We start from the raw sequence: 15,800 nt of genomic DNA, 5'->3' as shown, positions 1-15,800 counted from the left end.
AAATATCAAATTATTTTAATGAAGAAAAAGGGATCATAGCCTTCGATATAATTAGGACTCAAAGAGACGTGGGATGGAATTAAAAAGTATTTTTGCGAGTGAAAATTTAAAAAATAAAGCATAAATATAAATATCAAAATTTTGTAAGATTCTATCGGATGAGTTCTATTCAATTATGATTTTAGACAATTCAGACGCTCAAATCCCAAGCCAATTATTTATATCCAAGTACCTTTATTTATCCGTAATAAAAACAGCAATAATGTAGTTGTAGACGTGGCGAAAATTCAAGGGCAAAGGTATGTGAATTGATTAATAGATCTAGAAAGTGGTTTTGGGGAAGATAAAATGAGTTATACTATATCCTAATAATCTCTATTAACAAAAATGGTAGTTTACCTAAATATTTAAGTACTACTTAATCTCAAACTATTTATCATCCTTATTATGAATATGTATCTTCATTTTAAAGTTTAAAATGAATTTAATAAAAAAATCGTTTTACTTTTATTCCTTAGTAGTAATTATTTTTGAATTATTACAAATATAATTTCTCTAAGATAATAATTTCCTCCAATTCTGATTTGGGTCAATTGGAAAAAACCCCTCATTTCAATAAGATAATATATTTTCAGAAGATCCATATAAATATATGTCCCCATTAATATTATAAGTTAATAATCTTTAAAAGTACAAAAATATCTAAGAAAATTTAGTGAAATATGATTCTATTATGTTCTTTTTTTGTTAAAATTTAATTATAATTGAAGTTCATCTCTAACTTTTCTTATTGCATCCAAAAGTTCTGGTGTTGTCTTTTCTAATTGCACCATAAAATTGTGAAGAGCTCTAGATGCAAGTGTTTCCTTAAGCATAACTGGTTCCAAAGATATTGTATCATCTTCAACTTTATATCAACATTGTCTTTTCAATAATATCCACAATTTGTTCTAAACCCTGGACCTCTGAGCATGTATAATTTTCACTCGTCCAATAGGTTATTAACGTCCATTTTATTGCAGTAACCGAGATCATTAATCGTGACCTCAAGTTCATGAATGACGTTTTCACAAGTGAGTTGTTTCAAATTCTTTGAGATTTCATCCGCGAACAATTTTTTCGATGTCAAAACACTCTTTAAATTAATAAATATTAATTTATCGATTAAATAATAACTCTACAAAATAATAATATTTCATGATTTTGCCTATATTAATTTAGAGAGGTTTTACTGTGGATAAAAATATAATAAGTATTTTGAGAGTTGTTAAATATGACGTGCGTTTGTTTGGTACAAACCGTTTACATTCGTCCATATCATATTCTTATTTCTCAATAATCAAAAGGAGAAAATAAATATGCGCTCAAATCTTTCTTCTGAGATTGTCCTTGATTTATTTTTTTAGTCTTTTCAAGACTTGTTTAATAAATATTTCAAGTTGGTGTTTATTTAAGTTTCTTAGAACTCTTTTTTTTCCAGCAATGTTTTTTGATTGTTTTTTTTAATCATTTTAATTAAAAGAATACAAATTCCTTTTTGATAATATTTTTATTATTCAACTTCTTTTGTAAATTATTTTTTTTAAAAAAGCAATCTTCTTTTTCTCAAGTTTTTGTTGGTTTTAATTCCTGATGTTTCACACCTATTTTAAAATTTTAATGCATGCATCACACTTGCTTGATTTTGTTTTCTCTTTTTAACCAAAAGTTAAGAGTTGTGACATGAATACCATAAGTTTTATAAAAGTAAAATAAAATTGAATTGATCAATTCTAAGGTAGAAGGCAAGAAAGCAGCACTGAAAATTATTAAATTACTTTATTACAACTACTTCCATAATAATATATTCTAACGTGTAAGAAAAACCTATTTCGTAAAATTGGTTCCTAGAAAAATATACTATATTAAAGTTGACTTGAAAATTCAAATACTTCGATGTGCTCCATTCATGTTTACTTGTTCATATATTTTCACCCATCTCTTAAAAAGTAATAAAATAAAGTAATAATTTTTTTATATCACCCCTAATTATCGTAAGCCATTTAAATATTAAAATAAATAATATACATAATATTAAAGATAAAATAATAAGTTATTCTTTAATTTTTTAAAAATTTAATAAATAAAAATGAATAATTATTTTTAGCGAACTAAAAAGTGTCTTTTAAGCTATGTTTCTTCTTTCATTAGACCGGCACATCAATTTTAGAGGGTAGTTATCCAAAAATAGCGCTGGGTCTAGAAGATGCCTAACATTGGAATAAGTTGGAAGCTTCCACCAACATACGCGGTAGATTGATTCACCCTTAATTAGAGGTCTCAAATTCAAGTTTTGAGTATGAAAAAAAATTCTATTCATCCCTGAATAAATCTTGTAGTACGTGATTCAAATTTAATCGAAATTCTAATTTAAATTAGAGACACCAAATAGAAAATCAGAAAAGAAAAATGTTGGAAGTTTCCTATATATTGTATGGTCGAAGTTGTTTCCAGCTATTTTTAATGGTTTGACTAGACTTTAATTAATGGACTTTCAAGTTACATCCATTTACTAAAATCTGCCCAAGATAAATGGTATGCAAAGATATTTTTTAAAGTATAAAGTCTGAAATTTTAACATTTTTAATCAGATGGAAATATATTCTTGTGTAAAATATTCAAAGTCAATGGTCACAAGAAGACGTGTTTTATTTGTTAGTACTGTGCCATTCATTGCCATTAAATTTTTCTCATGAATGAATTGGTCATAGGTGTACCTTTTACTCGCTCAGTTTTACTTATCCACTAATTTAAAAATAAATTTTTAATTTTTACTTATTATTTTTAATACATAATTATTTTTTCTCATGTTTTATCCTTAGAATTACTTATTTATTAAATCATTTTACAAGATCTAATATCATATTAATTAATAGGAATAATATGATACAATATCAATCGTTATTTTTTAATGGACATGTCAAGTCCAAATGATAAATAAAACAAAAACGGAGAGAAAGTACCCTTTTTTTTTTTTTTTTGCGTAAAGCCGCCAATCATGGTACATTGAATAAAGTAGCTTAAGAAAGCAACAATATACCAATCGAGTAGAGAAAGTAAACAACACAATAATATTGTTCTATCGATATATATTTCCTACTTCCAGAATGGCACGTAACAGACATGGCTTATTGTTTTCACGGGTAAACGTTGAAAAAAATGAATTCAACATATTACACAAGGATTTGAATTATATATGCACACTAATAGTGTAAAAAATACTTTTTTTTTTTTTTATTAATGTAATTTAATTTGTTAAAACATTATTTTTTTCGATGACCTGATTACATCCTTATCCTTCACCTTTACTTTCATAGCCTATATCTCTACCACCCCACACCCTCCATCGTAATTGTTAAATATAAATATTTTAAAGATAATTTTTTTTTGTTTACGTAATACAAGAATAAAAGAAGGTGTTTATTTTTCTAGAAAACAGGTCACACATACCCTATATGTCCAAATTTTTCACTTTGATTCGTTTTGAAACAGAGATTCATTTTCTCAAGAGAAAAACTTCCAAGTATATTATACTCCCTCCGTTCCTTTTTAGTATGATGTTATATTTTTCGAAAGTTAATTTGACTAATTTTTAAAATTGAATTAGATTACATTAATTCGATATTTTAAAATAAAATTTTAGATATTCAAAAACTATTTGAAAAATACTACAAAAATTACATTTTTTTTCCATTTCGTTTGACTCTCAAAAAGAAAACTGACAACTAAAAAGGAACAGAGGTGTAGTATTTACAGAAAATGTTACATCCTATTATTCTCAAATGTTATGTTAGGTCACAAAATAGTGGAATAGTAATTTTGTTTTGTTTGGAGGAACAGATACATTTTACCTTTTTCAGATCCTACTTGTACAATTATACGGGATCGCAATCTATTTTAAAGCAGACAACCTAACCACAAAATATTCCAATAATTGACCAAATGTGAAAAAAGAACCTTGCTGGCGGCATGAAAAACGACAACAGCAAAAAGGTTGCAAGTACAAAAAATGGGTGGAGAGTCGCATCGATTCTGATTTCATTCTTTGGTACTTCTTTTTTCCTTTCTTAATTTTAAAACGCAACCTTTACCTACTTTATTTATCACTTCCTCCAAATTCATCACTCTTCCAAAAAATCCACTACTATATTATATACAAAAATAAAATAAAAGAGAGTCAAAAATGTTAACCATCCTCAAAGCTAAGGTTGATTCAAGATTTGAAGTTAGTAGACGTAAATGCAGTTATTGGTTCAAGCCTAAAGTAGTAGATATGTTTTTAGCTGTGGCCTGTGGCTGTGGAACAAGGTGGCACTATACAATCTCACTGTTCTATTGCAATCATAAGGTACATAAACTACCATAGTGTAATGTATTAACATTTCTATACATTATATGGGTTAGCCTCAAAATCAGATATGAGCAGGCAAACCAAAAATTTCTGTCCATATTGGAGCTCTGCAAGTTTGATTATCTGCACTATATATGTGTTAAAAGTCCTAAGAAGCATACCTGCATCCTGAGTGTGAGAATGACCATATGGTAGCTATTATAAAAGTAGCAATATCACAGATGCTAGGAAACAGTTTATGAGGTTCAAATAACATGTTTGAAAAACAGAAGATGCAAAAGAACTTTGACGAGTATTTGTAGTCCTTTCATGTGATCTTTCTGCATTATCATTTCCAGGCACAACAGCAACGGCAGGTGGAACACGGGTGGTATTAACGGATTGTGATGGGAAATGGTCTATTTTCTCAATGTCATAACCTGCATGAAGGCCACAAGACCAAAAGTATGAAAAAACTAGTCTCTTGTCATATCTAAGTTATTGGAGAAAAGAACACCAAAAACAATACTCACAATCAAATTTCTTCCAACCGAGGATGATTTTTTCTCGATCAAACACAAAGCGGTATCCAGTCATGAAGTTTTCTGGAAATAGATCAGTAAGAGCAATAACAGTCAGATATCACAATTTGGTATCCATCTATATTTTTGGTTTGTCCAATATTACACCCCCATGTATATTGTTCACGCTCCAACATTCGATACTTGACGTGGGAGGGTGGAAGTAGAGTGTATATGTGAGACTCCCACATTTGTTGAGAGTATATGTTGTTGTCTCCTTATATGGTCTTGGCAATCCTCACCTCCTGCTAACTTTTGGAGTTAAATTAGAACTAAGGTCTATTTTTAACATACAGGCAATGTCTTAATCAAATGCCTAATGGTATGATCAAAGACGATGATTGTAAGCCACGTCCTCAACCACTATCTCGAATATTTTGGCAAAATTGCCCAAGTCAAATTCCTTCAAGTCATTTTATAAGACCACTAAACCTAATTCTTTAATGCAAAAGGTGCAAAATTTCCATGTAAGTTATGTTGTTCCCTCAGAGTTTATAATGCACTTCTCCGTTTGTTTCAGGTTGCAGTAGAAACAAACTTCCTTACCATATGCTTGAAAATTCAGTTCAATTCAACGAAAATTAGAAAATACAAAAACATTGTTGCACTTAGAAAGCCTTACGTCCAATTATATTTAGAGCATCACTCTTCACAATGGCCAGGCAATACATTAGTTGATTCTGCATAGGAGACAGTATTTAGTACATATACAGGAAAGGCAATAACTGAAATTAAAAAGAAAATATTGTGCAAGATAGTTGAACGATTGTACCTGTGTGGATATGACAATAATTGGATCATTGACAGCAAGTTGGCCTCCCCCACTCATAGTTAGGCTTAAACTAGGAATCAAGCTAGTATTTGCATCAGGACTGTCCAATATGAATCATAAAATGATAAAAGGGAAAAAGAAATAAATAAACAAATAATATGTGTGGTTGTGTATTAGTAAATATTACCTCATATCATAACAATATTCAAAGGGGATCCTCGGATCAGGTGGACGCCGCTTGTCTCGCACTTGAGAGTGGAACTATTGGGGAAGAAGACATTTGAATCTTAAGCATTATCTAACAATGTATACAAGTAAGTACCATTTGAAAAGGATTCTTACACTTTCTGAAAGCTTTGTATAGGATAGGTCCGCAAGATAAGTAAAGGAGGTTCCAGTATCAAAAAGTGCTGTAAAACCTGAATCAACGAGAGTTGTTCCAACACGTATTTGATCTACAGAAATGTTATATGTTGGACTGCAAAAGGTTTTCCACAAGAGCATGACTAAGTGGATATAAAAGAGTCGGAAGGAGTGGACACAAAAAATTTAATTGGCATGATTGCCACTTACTGTAATGGGTTTATATTAAAAGGGGTCTCTTCCTGGTCAAAGCTACCCTTGTCGCCAAAACTAATCCGCCCTGCGGCATCACTACCAAAGCACATGGAGAAAGAATCTGCCATAAAACCTTCCTGAGACAGAATACTAGGGACTGATACCTTCTCTAGACCAAGCCCAAATAAACCATTTGGTGCTGCAACATCTAGAAAAGAACCAGTTTGCTCCTGTCCACAACTGCACACTTGAAATTGGCATGTATCAGAGATGAATTTGAGAACTTGGACAGAAGCAGAAGAACTCCCCAGTTAACCAAATGTGCTTTCCATACAACACATCTAGCAGTTAAAAATACACTGCCAGAGATCAACCTAACGCCCAAACTTGATATCAATTAGAAAAAAGAAGTTCAGGATACTTACCCAAAGATCACACGCGCCTGGACAAAATTTTTTCCCTCACTATCTTCTGTTCTCAAGTGCAAAATATCATCCACCAAAATTCCTGAAGTTGAAGTTTCCGAGGAGACATAGGATACTGAATAAGGGCAGTGGTTATTTGAACTGAGACAATTATTGCGGTCTGTACACAAGCTATCACTGCAGGTGACCTTCTTGCTAGTTGACGATCCATTCAGGCTGTATATGCTAAGCTCAAAATCCTGAAGCAAAAGACATAATCCACTTCAGCCGGAGTGAAAAGGAAACAATATAAGAGAACCACAAAATGAAGTGCATCTCATTTCTACAACAGTCTGTCTAACCACCCTTATAAATTATCTTGCAAATAAAAGTTAACAGTATATTTAACCCTGCCATCTTTATATTAGAGGAAGATAATTCTATCAAACCATGGCCTAGAGGAGGAAATGACAAAATGAATGTACAAAGTTTGGACTAAGGATGTGATGGAATCGAACAATTAATAGTAAAATGGTAATCCCAACTGGAAAACTAGGCAATAAAAGTTCACTTCACAAATCAATTGTTCATCAGTCCCCATAAAGTTCCACAGGGTAGAACTACTTAGTTGTCCGTTCACAGTTGACAACAATGTACAAGTGAATTAGATACAGAATTCTACGATCGTGCATATTCTCGTGAAAGTTTGGTTACAAAATTCTCTTTGGCTGCTTCACAAAATAATGGCATCCAAAAGAGTAGGACCCGTAACTATTATCCCCTTGGCAAGTGATCATTGTCTAGTTTACTGTACCAATGTCTTATCAGAGCATCTAATTACACTCATGAGAGTCATGGTATACCACATTCCTAAAGGCACAGAATTTTGTGGATGCTATTGCAGGCTTGCAATGAATGACAGTTGTTTTCACTTTTCACACGAAAAAGGTCATCAGTTACTAAGTCACAGGGCAGCTCTCGAATAAGCTCCTCAGATTTCCATCATATGCATCTTGTGCCTAAATAGCATAGAATATATGGATGCAACAAAATGTTCTAGCTGTCAAAGGCACTTTTCATCAACCCTTTATGTTACACACCACAATGTTCCACTCAATATATCATTTCATACAGATATAAGATAAACCCAAAAAAAAGAGGAAAAGTGAGTAAAACATACAGAGCTGTAAAGTGTAGGATCATCAGTAGAAGCACATCTGCCGCACTCACAAGGCACCCAAAATAAGTCACTCCCAGTATCAAGAGCCACAAGAAACTTCAACCCAGGTGTCCCCAAAGTCACCGTGGTGTAATGCAAGCTACAAAATTCATCCCCCAAAACAAATTCAAACTATAAGCCCAAGAATCCGAGGGGAAAAACCAAGAACTTCAAGATTAAACACAAAAACACTCTCAAGAAATGGAATTAAAAGAGGGGTTTGGTTTGGTCTTACAATCCAAGAGAGCTGATCCGGAAAGTGGAATTGCCATCAGAGAAAGTAAGTGGTCCATCAAATTTGAAAAGCCTCCTGCCATGTAGCAACCTATCATGGTTGGCCAACTGAGTATAATACTGGAGACTTCCCTTTACCGGCCAATTTTGAAGTGGACCAGCAAGTTTCTTGACAGTTTCAGAGAAACGGTGGTGCATTTCAAAAGTGAAAAGATGGCCATGACATTGTCGAAATGGGAAAATTGAGAGCAATGTTAGCAAGAAAATCACAAAAGAAGACATTTTTCGTTTCTAAGAAAAACTCAGATCTTGAACTGTAATGGCGACTGAAATAATTGGGTTAGGTTTACAGAGGGAGAATCAAGAAAACGAAAAAGAGAGAGAAAGAGGAGTTAGTTAGGGAGAGAGTAAATTCTGACAGTTGAAGAAAATCTCCCTACTCCATTATAGCTTCATGGGGAAATTTCCCTTAATTCATTGCTTGCTTGCCTTTTAATTTTTTATTTTTTTTTAATGCATTTGGCCTTTTATACTTGAGATCAATCACGACATCATGATAATTTAGCGGGTCATTTCCATTGTTTCACTTATTTGGTGCTGGTGAATAATTTTTTTCACGGGTATAAATTTATATTTTTGTATTATAATATATTTCATAAAATAACATAAGTTATACTCTCACTTAATTTTTAAGTAAAAGTTTGATTCACAACTAATATTTATCTCGAAAAAGGCATAGATTTTACAGAGTCTTTGTTGATAGAGATATGAGTTCAATTTCAAAAGTCTATGTAGGCATAACTTAGTTCCTACAGAGCACATTCTCTAAATTTATGTCGAATGAATTATACACAACTTATGCTTGATAAGGTAAAAATTCTCTAAACTTATGTGTGTAATTAATTAGGTCAGATAAAGATATTTAGCCTACAAATTTTCATTAAATTGAACAACATATATCAAATGGATAAGCTGAGTCCAGTTCTCGGATGTTATATTGTGCAATGTATTTGGCAAAATTCAACCACCAAGATTTGTATAGTTGAAATCTTGTGGTACCTTTACTCTAATTTCCTACAAAGTGCTTATGTAACTTTTGGTTTTTAATTTATAATTTATAAGTCAAAAATCTAATTTATGATTTCTCATTTATTTTTGTTATTCTAACTTTAAAATAAGTGTTTATAAATATAATTTAATTTTATTTAAATACTTCAAAATTACTAAAAGTTATTTAGGCTCATAGACACCTAAAATAAATTAATCCACTCTTGGGTCTTTGTTTGTGTGTTAATTTCTGTTTGTAAATTTTATAATAAGCTGTCAGACTGTACTTTAAAGTTTTTTAATAATGAAATAATACTATTGTATCTGCATGAGTCAGGACAACGGACAAGACAAACTCCTTTTTTGTTTGTTTGTTTCTTTCCACGTAGGGCATAAATATTAAATATTCTTCAACTTTATAAACTTAATTTTTATACTAATAGTATGTGTTGTTATCTCTTTGAACTGACACGTTCATTTAAATCTTTAAAATCTCAAAATTCTCCATATATAAATAACTTTGTTTAATTCTCCATTTTAAACCAAAAGAAGAAAAGAAGTTGATGCATTAATTGCTCAAATACGTAAGCTTTTTACTCAAAAGAACTCAACATTAAATTAACAAATATTATTTAAGTACACGTCACTTTCAAAGTTAACACGTACTACTGTCTACTAATAAAAAAATCTTCCTACTTAATATTTACATAATCTAACATAACACTCTTGCACTACGCAAAAAAAAAAAAAAAAAAAAAAAAAAAAAAAAAAAAAAAAAGAGTAACTCCCTTTAAAAGGGATTTCTCATACATCTTAACATTAAGTAAACAAAAATAGTAAAAAAAAATTGTGATGTTTGTGTATTTTGTCAAGCTGGAGAGACAGAGGTAAAACCAAATTTATCAGTCAAATTAGTTCTTGTTAAAGGTGAAAAATGTTCCATTTGCTGAATAAATTGTACATCCTGTACCAAAGGATTACTTGTTCTCCCTGGAGGAGACCCTGAGTAACATGATGGTGAATTTCTTCCATCTCTTGTCTGCATTGCCAAAGAAAAAAAGGTCATTAAGTTTGCGTTTCGACGTACATTTCAAATATTTTTCACTTTATTTGAAATTTGTGGAGCTGGAATTGAAAATTGAGTTCTCTAGTTATACTTTTTGCTAAAAATATTTGAAATACTGTTCATTTTTAATGTACTTAAATACAACTTCAAAAATGAAACGTGAAAATAGGTTATAAGTTATTTTTCAAATTTGAAATATATAACTTCAAATTGGATTTGGAATTTTCATGCTAGACACTATTTTTCAAATAAAGTGAAAAATTATTTCGAAAAAATGAGTAATTTTTATAGTCAACCATGTCTAAGAAAACCAATAATTGTCATCAAAATAAGAAGTAATAATTGCAAAACTACAAAAGAATTCCGCGAAAAATCAAAAGGCGTACGTATTCAAGATTTAAAGTCATTAGATAACAAACCTTTTCAGCAACAATGTTGAGAATTCCACTTCTTCCATCAAAATTCTTCTGGCTGATCACATGAATTTCCAAATATTATATATTTCTCAAGAAATCTAACAAACAGATAAGAGAACCATATAAATTGAGACGGAAGGAATACCTGTTATCATTGCAATTTAGGGATTTGAGGAATTCAGGAAGAGTAGTAGTGGATCCAAGTTTTCTAGGTTTAGGGTAAATAGGTGGAACATCATTTTGGTCCTCAACAAAAATGCTCTTCACAGAAGAATGATACATCTCTGTCTCCCTTAATTTGTTTCTCTAATTAAAATAACATATAAAGAAGAAAATTGCATTAGTTCTACTAATTAAATGTCACAAGTACCATAACTTGTGACACTTTCTATAACTGGTCTTGTTTATTTATACCTTTTCTTGGAAACTGTTTTTTTACCATAAGTTAACATGTACCACATGTTTTGTCTCAAAGAAGAAGAAAATGAGAGATAAAATAGTGATAAGTTAGTTAAGTGTACTGGCTTTGTACAGAGTTAGTTATAGTTAAAGGTTGAATGATACAATTAATTGCTTGGCCAAGATTTTACGTAGGGTAAGGTCTTTGACTTGACTTTGTTTTTCATATATCTCCTTAAGTTTCTCATCTTGCCTATAATTCATTTTGTCCAAGTATTTTAGGTTCCTAATATTCATTTCAAAAATTAAATGAATTATTATCTGTTTATACATACATTTACTAAAGTTGAACCTCTTTAATCATACAAGTAAATTTGTTCAAATTTAGATAAGCTATATATCACGAGTTGGACAAGTGAAATAATTAAGGCTCAATTTTGACTTTATCCGTCCATTTGATACCCTTACGCACAATTTTATTTTGTAATAAACACGCAAAATATACATTTGTTATTTTTTTTTTATCTTCTTTCCTTACATGTGAATATACCATGAAGATCATTAATTCTTAATCATTGTATGTTTAAACTGATTCCTCACCTTCTGGTAAGAACAAAAGAAGAAGAAGAAACAATCATGCCCCCTAGAAAAGAGCATTAAAGTTTTATTGAAACAGCATATTAAAATGAAATGATTTCTAATTATAATTAGGTGATATTATTTTTGAAACGGACTAAAAAGAAAATGGTGTTACGTACTAAATATTTTGGCATAGGGTTGACCTACAATTATATGCTATAACGTGAACGCACGAGGAAACAGCAAACAAAATAAACATTTCTCCAAGAACCTTGTTATTTAGACTTATCTTCCTGGTTGTAAAGCAATATTTTTAACTTGAAAAAAATACACTCCAGCGTTACGACTACTAGGAAATGTACTATCCTGCAATGCGACAGACGAAAAGGCAAACATCAATGAGAACTCTAGTCCTTTGAGAGAGCCAAAGGTATATAATACTTCTCCCCTAAGCGAATGGACCAAACACGCAACAACCCTAAAGTAACTTGAGCAGATGTTGAGGTAAACAAACAACATCTATTCACTCTGTAGATTGGTTAAGACCTGATCGTAAAAATACAGACTACTACTACTACAGTGGAACCAGGTTAGACATTATAACATGTGCTCTTGTGGTCCTAAGCCAAATATCTGTTTCCAACTAAATGTTCCACCCAAAGGATGAACCAAGAAAAGAGAAGAGAGATCTGATCGATGCAGAAACACATCCAATTACAAAATAAGAATATATACAAAATGTCAACACAAATCTTTGCTTTTATTCACAAGTGTCATGAATTATATGTATCCCAATCAAATGTAGGTTGTGAGAACACCTCATAATCAGTTGGCCCTTCGACAATGTTGTCAACAGTCTGTATGCCTTGTAATAAAGCTGGCCGAAAAGAATCATTATCAGAGGGTAAAATTTTATACATCACGAACAACCCAAGTGTGAATATGGCTTGAAGCTTAGTTGAGTCTCCTCTTACAGAAAAGAAAAGTAGCATTGCGAGGAGGAACAAGTCAACGCAAAACCTCATGATAGATAATACAGTATCCATCAACCTCCCATCATTACCAGCAGGGAAACCTCGCACTCTGTATACAAACAGGAAGTTGTACTTGTCAACTACATACCGGTACCCAAAGTAGACTGCACCAACAGGAACCACCAGAGGAGCAAACGAACAATAGATCAGGGTTAGGGCAAATATTGTCAGATTGAAAGCATAATACTGTGCAAAATCGAACTTTGGCTTTGGAACTGGTGAGGTTCGGCTGACTGGAGGGTATTCAGACAAATCTTGTCCAGGGAAATCAATTTCATTTGGAGAGGCATCACGTAAAAATCCATTGTTGTCAGCAATCACAGTTGAAATCCTTTCATGAATCAGAGGCCTCTCCAAACTATCAATGTCTTGATTTTCCAATAGGTAGTCCTCGCTCCTTTCTGGTACCAGCTGAAGCATGTCATTTTTACGAAACTTTTGAAGCTTCTTCTTAATCCAAGGAATTGGAGCTAATAAATCAAAAGATATACCCAAGAAACTACTTGTAATTAAAAATGCAAGAGACGAAAGGCATGTCCTTGTCAAAAAGGAAGCAGTCATGTACTGCTCGATCTTTTTGCAGTCTTCTCCATCCAAATAACACCGACCCATACTTAAGAGAGCACCCTCAAGAGTCGATTCGACCAGAGCCCTAAGCAGAATAAGATTTACCAGAAAGAAGCATACCATTTTCAGTAGCTCAGCCCTTTGCTCACCAGATACAGTAAGATGTTGTTCAAATTTTGAAAGATAAGAAAGAACTGAAGGGACAACAATGTACATGCTCACAAAAATCAGAACATTGGGCAAAAATTGAAATATTATTGTTGCTAACCAGCTCGAGCCCTGCACCCAGTTCAGCCACATCTGAGCATGATCCATAGCTTCAGCATTGATTATTCGCCCTGCACTTTGAATAGCACTAATCACAGCTAGTGGAGAACTGCAGAATAGAAGCATCAACAGTAGGCATGTGTTCACCAACACTCTGCGCAACTTTAAAGAGAACTTTGTCGATCCCAGGTGGTTCCAGTATATGTCAGTGGCTAAAGGAGCTCTCTCTACTTTCCACTGGTTCCTCTGTAGTTGCAACTCAATGACTGAGAAGAATCGACCATATCGCCTCCTCTTCTCATTTCGAAGGTCCTGAAGAGCCTTATTAGCTGTAAATACATCCTTAAATACCACAAAAGCTACACCAGCACCTCTTGCCCTCCCTTCTTTATAAGATGCCATTTCCATCTCCAAATCAGCTCTCAACTCTTGCAATTTTCTCAACCTCTCTTCATCTGAGAAGCCTAATTGATCCATAACACGATACCATGTATCCTTAGCCTTTCTCCACAGGAAGCACAGTCGTGCTAACAAACCCCGCCCATTCACACTATCATTATCATACTCGTCTTCCTCACCCTCATTCAAATAACCCCGTGACTCAATTCTTGATACTAGTTTAGAGATATCTTCCCGAACCTTCACCAACTCTGTAGCTAAATCATCCAAAGCACACAAATCCATAGGCACAATTACTCTATTCACTTTCCCCGGATATTTATGCTGAAAATACTCCACCAAAGGTGTTTTATCAAAACCTAAGGTTTTAGGTACACCCTGCACCATAATGGTAAAAATTGCACTGACATTCGTACCAGAATTACTCGGATTTCCATAGCCGTCTCTAAGTCTAGTAATTTTCAATCTTTCTTGTATTTCACTTATACCATAATGTACCAAAACAACAACAATAACAACAAATATAAAGTGAATCCAGAGTAATGGAGAACCTTTTTCTATATGATTTATTGTAGTCTTTGAAAACTGATCAGCCATAGGAGCCTTACCAGCATATATATTCAACGGCAGCATTACTGCAAGAGAAAGAAGGGCGAGGAATAATAGCAGGGCGGAGCTGCCGCCCTCAATAAGGAGATATTGAGCAGCGTCGGCCCCGCAGTGGTGGGCGATTTCAACACCAGTGGCGTGCCAGGCAGCTAAGAGCTTGGAGACAATGGCAGTGGGACCGGGCATGCGACGGTGGTCGCTTCGAAGCTTCCCGAAGATGAAAATAAGAAGGCAAGTCAAAGCTCCCACGGCGGAGATATTGAGGAGGTACTGGATGTTACCATACCAAGCGACGTCGTAATTGAAGTCTCCGTCACCGGCGGACGGCGGAGGAGAGAAAGTGGAGTTGGCTGCCATGAAAGGTGGGTCTGCAGAGAAGCTGGATTGGATCATATTGAATTGAAATTGAGATTCATCTAATGTTAGGGTTTTGGCGGGTCGCTTAATTGCAGAACCGATTGACCCGAGAAGGTGATGAGAAATGAGGATATCGAAAGGTAATTCCTTTGATGTTAAGAATTAAGATCCAATTTCAGGTTATTAAACCCCTTTTAATTATTAAAGCCTATCATAATGACACAATTAGTAATTTTTAATTGGTTTACCTTTAACCACCATGTGGGAAGGAGTAAACACTCACACAACCGAAATTGCTAGGCCCAATAGAGATGACCCGACTTCTAATGGGCCTAANGATTGACCCGAGAAGGTGATGAGAAATGAGAATATCGAAAGGTAATTCCTTTGGTGTTAAGATCCAATTTCAGGTTGCTAAACCCCTTTTAATTTTTAAAGCCTATCATAATGACACAATTAGTAATTTTTAATTGGTTTACCTTTAACCGCCATGTGGGAAGGAGTAAACACTCACACAACCGAACCGAAATTGCTAGGCCCAATAGAGATGACCCGACTTTTTTCTAATGGGCCTAATACGATTATGAGGCCCATATATTGTGTTACTACAACAATGGTACGTACATCCATCACAGATCTTTGAGCGAATGATGGTACTTGAGAAAAAGACTATTACAATCTCAACACATTCAAATTTTGATTTATTTTAAAAGAATCCTCAATTCAGTCTAATTGAATCTCCAATTTCAATCTGTTTTAAGATTTTTTATTTACATTGATGAAATATATGTTTCTATATTGAAGGTATGAATTACTATATATTTTATATATTTTAGGATTTATCTATCTATTTGTAATTTTTTTAAAATAAAATTCTTGAGTCGAAATTCAAACTATGGTTATAAAAGTTAAATAGCAAATGT

The 15,800-nt window shown here is 33.0% G+C and overlaps 3 protein-coding genes across 3 annotated transcripts; all 3 read right to left on the bottom strand.

Moving 5' to 3' along the window:
* Positions 1-4,348: 4,348 nt before the first annotated feature.
* On the bottom strand, positions 4,349-8,545 carry LOC125846670 (aspartyl protease family protein 1-like). Its single transcript, XM_049526234.1, has 10 exons — positions 8,139-8,545; positions 7,865-8,003; positions 6,706-6,944; positions 6,296-6,520; positions 6,065-6,200; positions 5,910-5,983; positions 5,723-5,822; positions 5,573-5,630; positions 4,903-4,974; positions 4,349-4,809 (listed from the first exon to the last, which is right to left on the bottom strand). The coding sequence occupies exons 1-10, from the start codon at positions 8,417-8,419 to the stop codon at positions 4,589-4,591; spliced, it is 1,545 nt and encodes a 514-aa protein (XP_049382191.1). The 5' UTR covers positions 8,420-8,545; the 3' UTR covers positions 4,349-4,588.
* A 1,438-nt stretch (positions 8,546-9,983) lies between these two features.
* LOC125846684 (uncharacterized) lies at positions 9,984-11,142 on the bottom strand. The gene is made up of 3 exons (XM_049526248.1): positions 10,812-11,142; positions 10,670-10,721; positions 9,984-10,223 (listed from the first exon to the last, which is right to left on the bottom strand). The coding sequence occupies exons 1-3, from the start codon at positions 10,946-10,948 to the stop codon at positions 10,053-10,055; spliced, it is 360 nt and encodes a 119-aa protein (XP_049382205.1). The 5' UTR covers positions 10,949-11,142; the 3' UTR covers positions 9,984-10,052.
* A 1,170-nt stretch (positions 11,143-12,312) lies between these two features.
* On the bottom strand, positions 12,313-15,301 carry LOC125846667 (CSC1-like protein At4g35870). Its single transcript, XM_049526230.1, has 2 exons — positions 15,230-15,301; positions 12,313-14,991 (listed from the first exon to the last, which is right to left on the bottom strand). The coding sequence occupies exon 2, from the start codon at positions 14,911-14,913 to the stop codon at positions 12,418-12,420; it is 2,496 nt and encodes an 831-aa protein (XP_049382187.1). The 5' UTR covers positions 14,914-14,991; positions 15,230-15,301; the 3' UTR covers positions 12,313-12,417.
* Positions 15,302-15,800: the final 499 nt, after the last annotated feature.

Source organism: Solanum stenotomum, chromosome 12 (assembly GCF_019186545.1).
Source record: "Solanum stenotomum isolate F172 chromosome 12, ASM1918654v1, whole genome shotgun sequence".
Lineage (NCBI taxonomy): Eukaryota > Viridiplantae > Streptophyta > Magnoliopsida > Solanales > Solanaceae > Solanum > Solanum stenotomum.
This window is presented reverse-complemented; position numbering and strand designations above follow the sequence as displayed.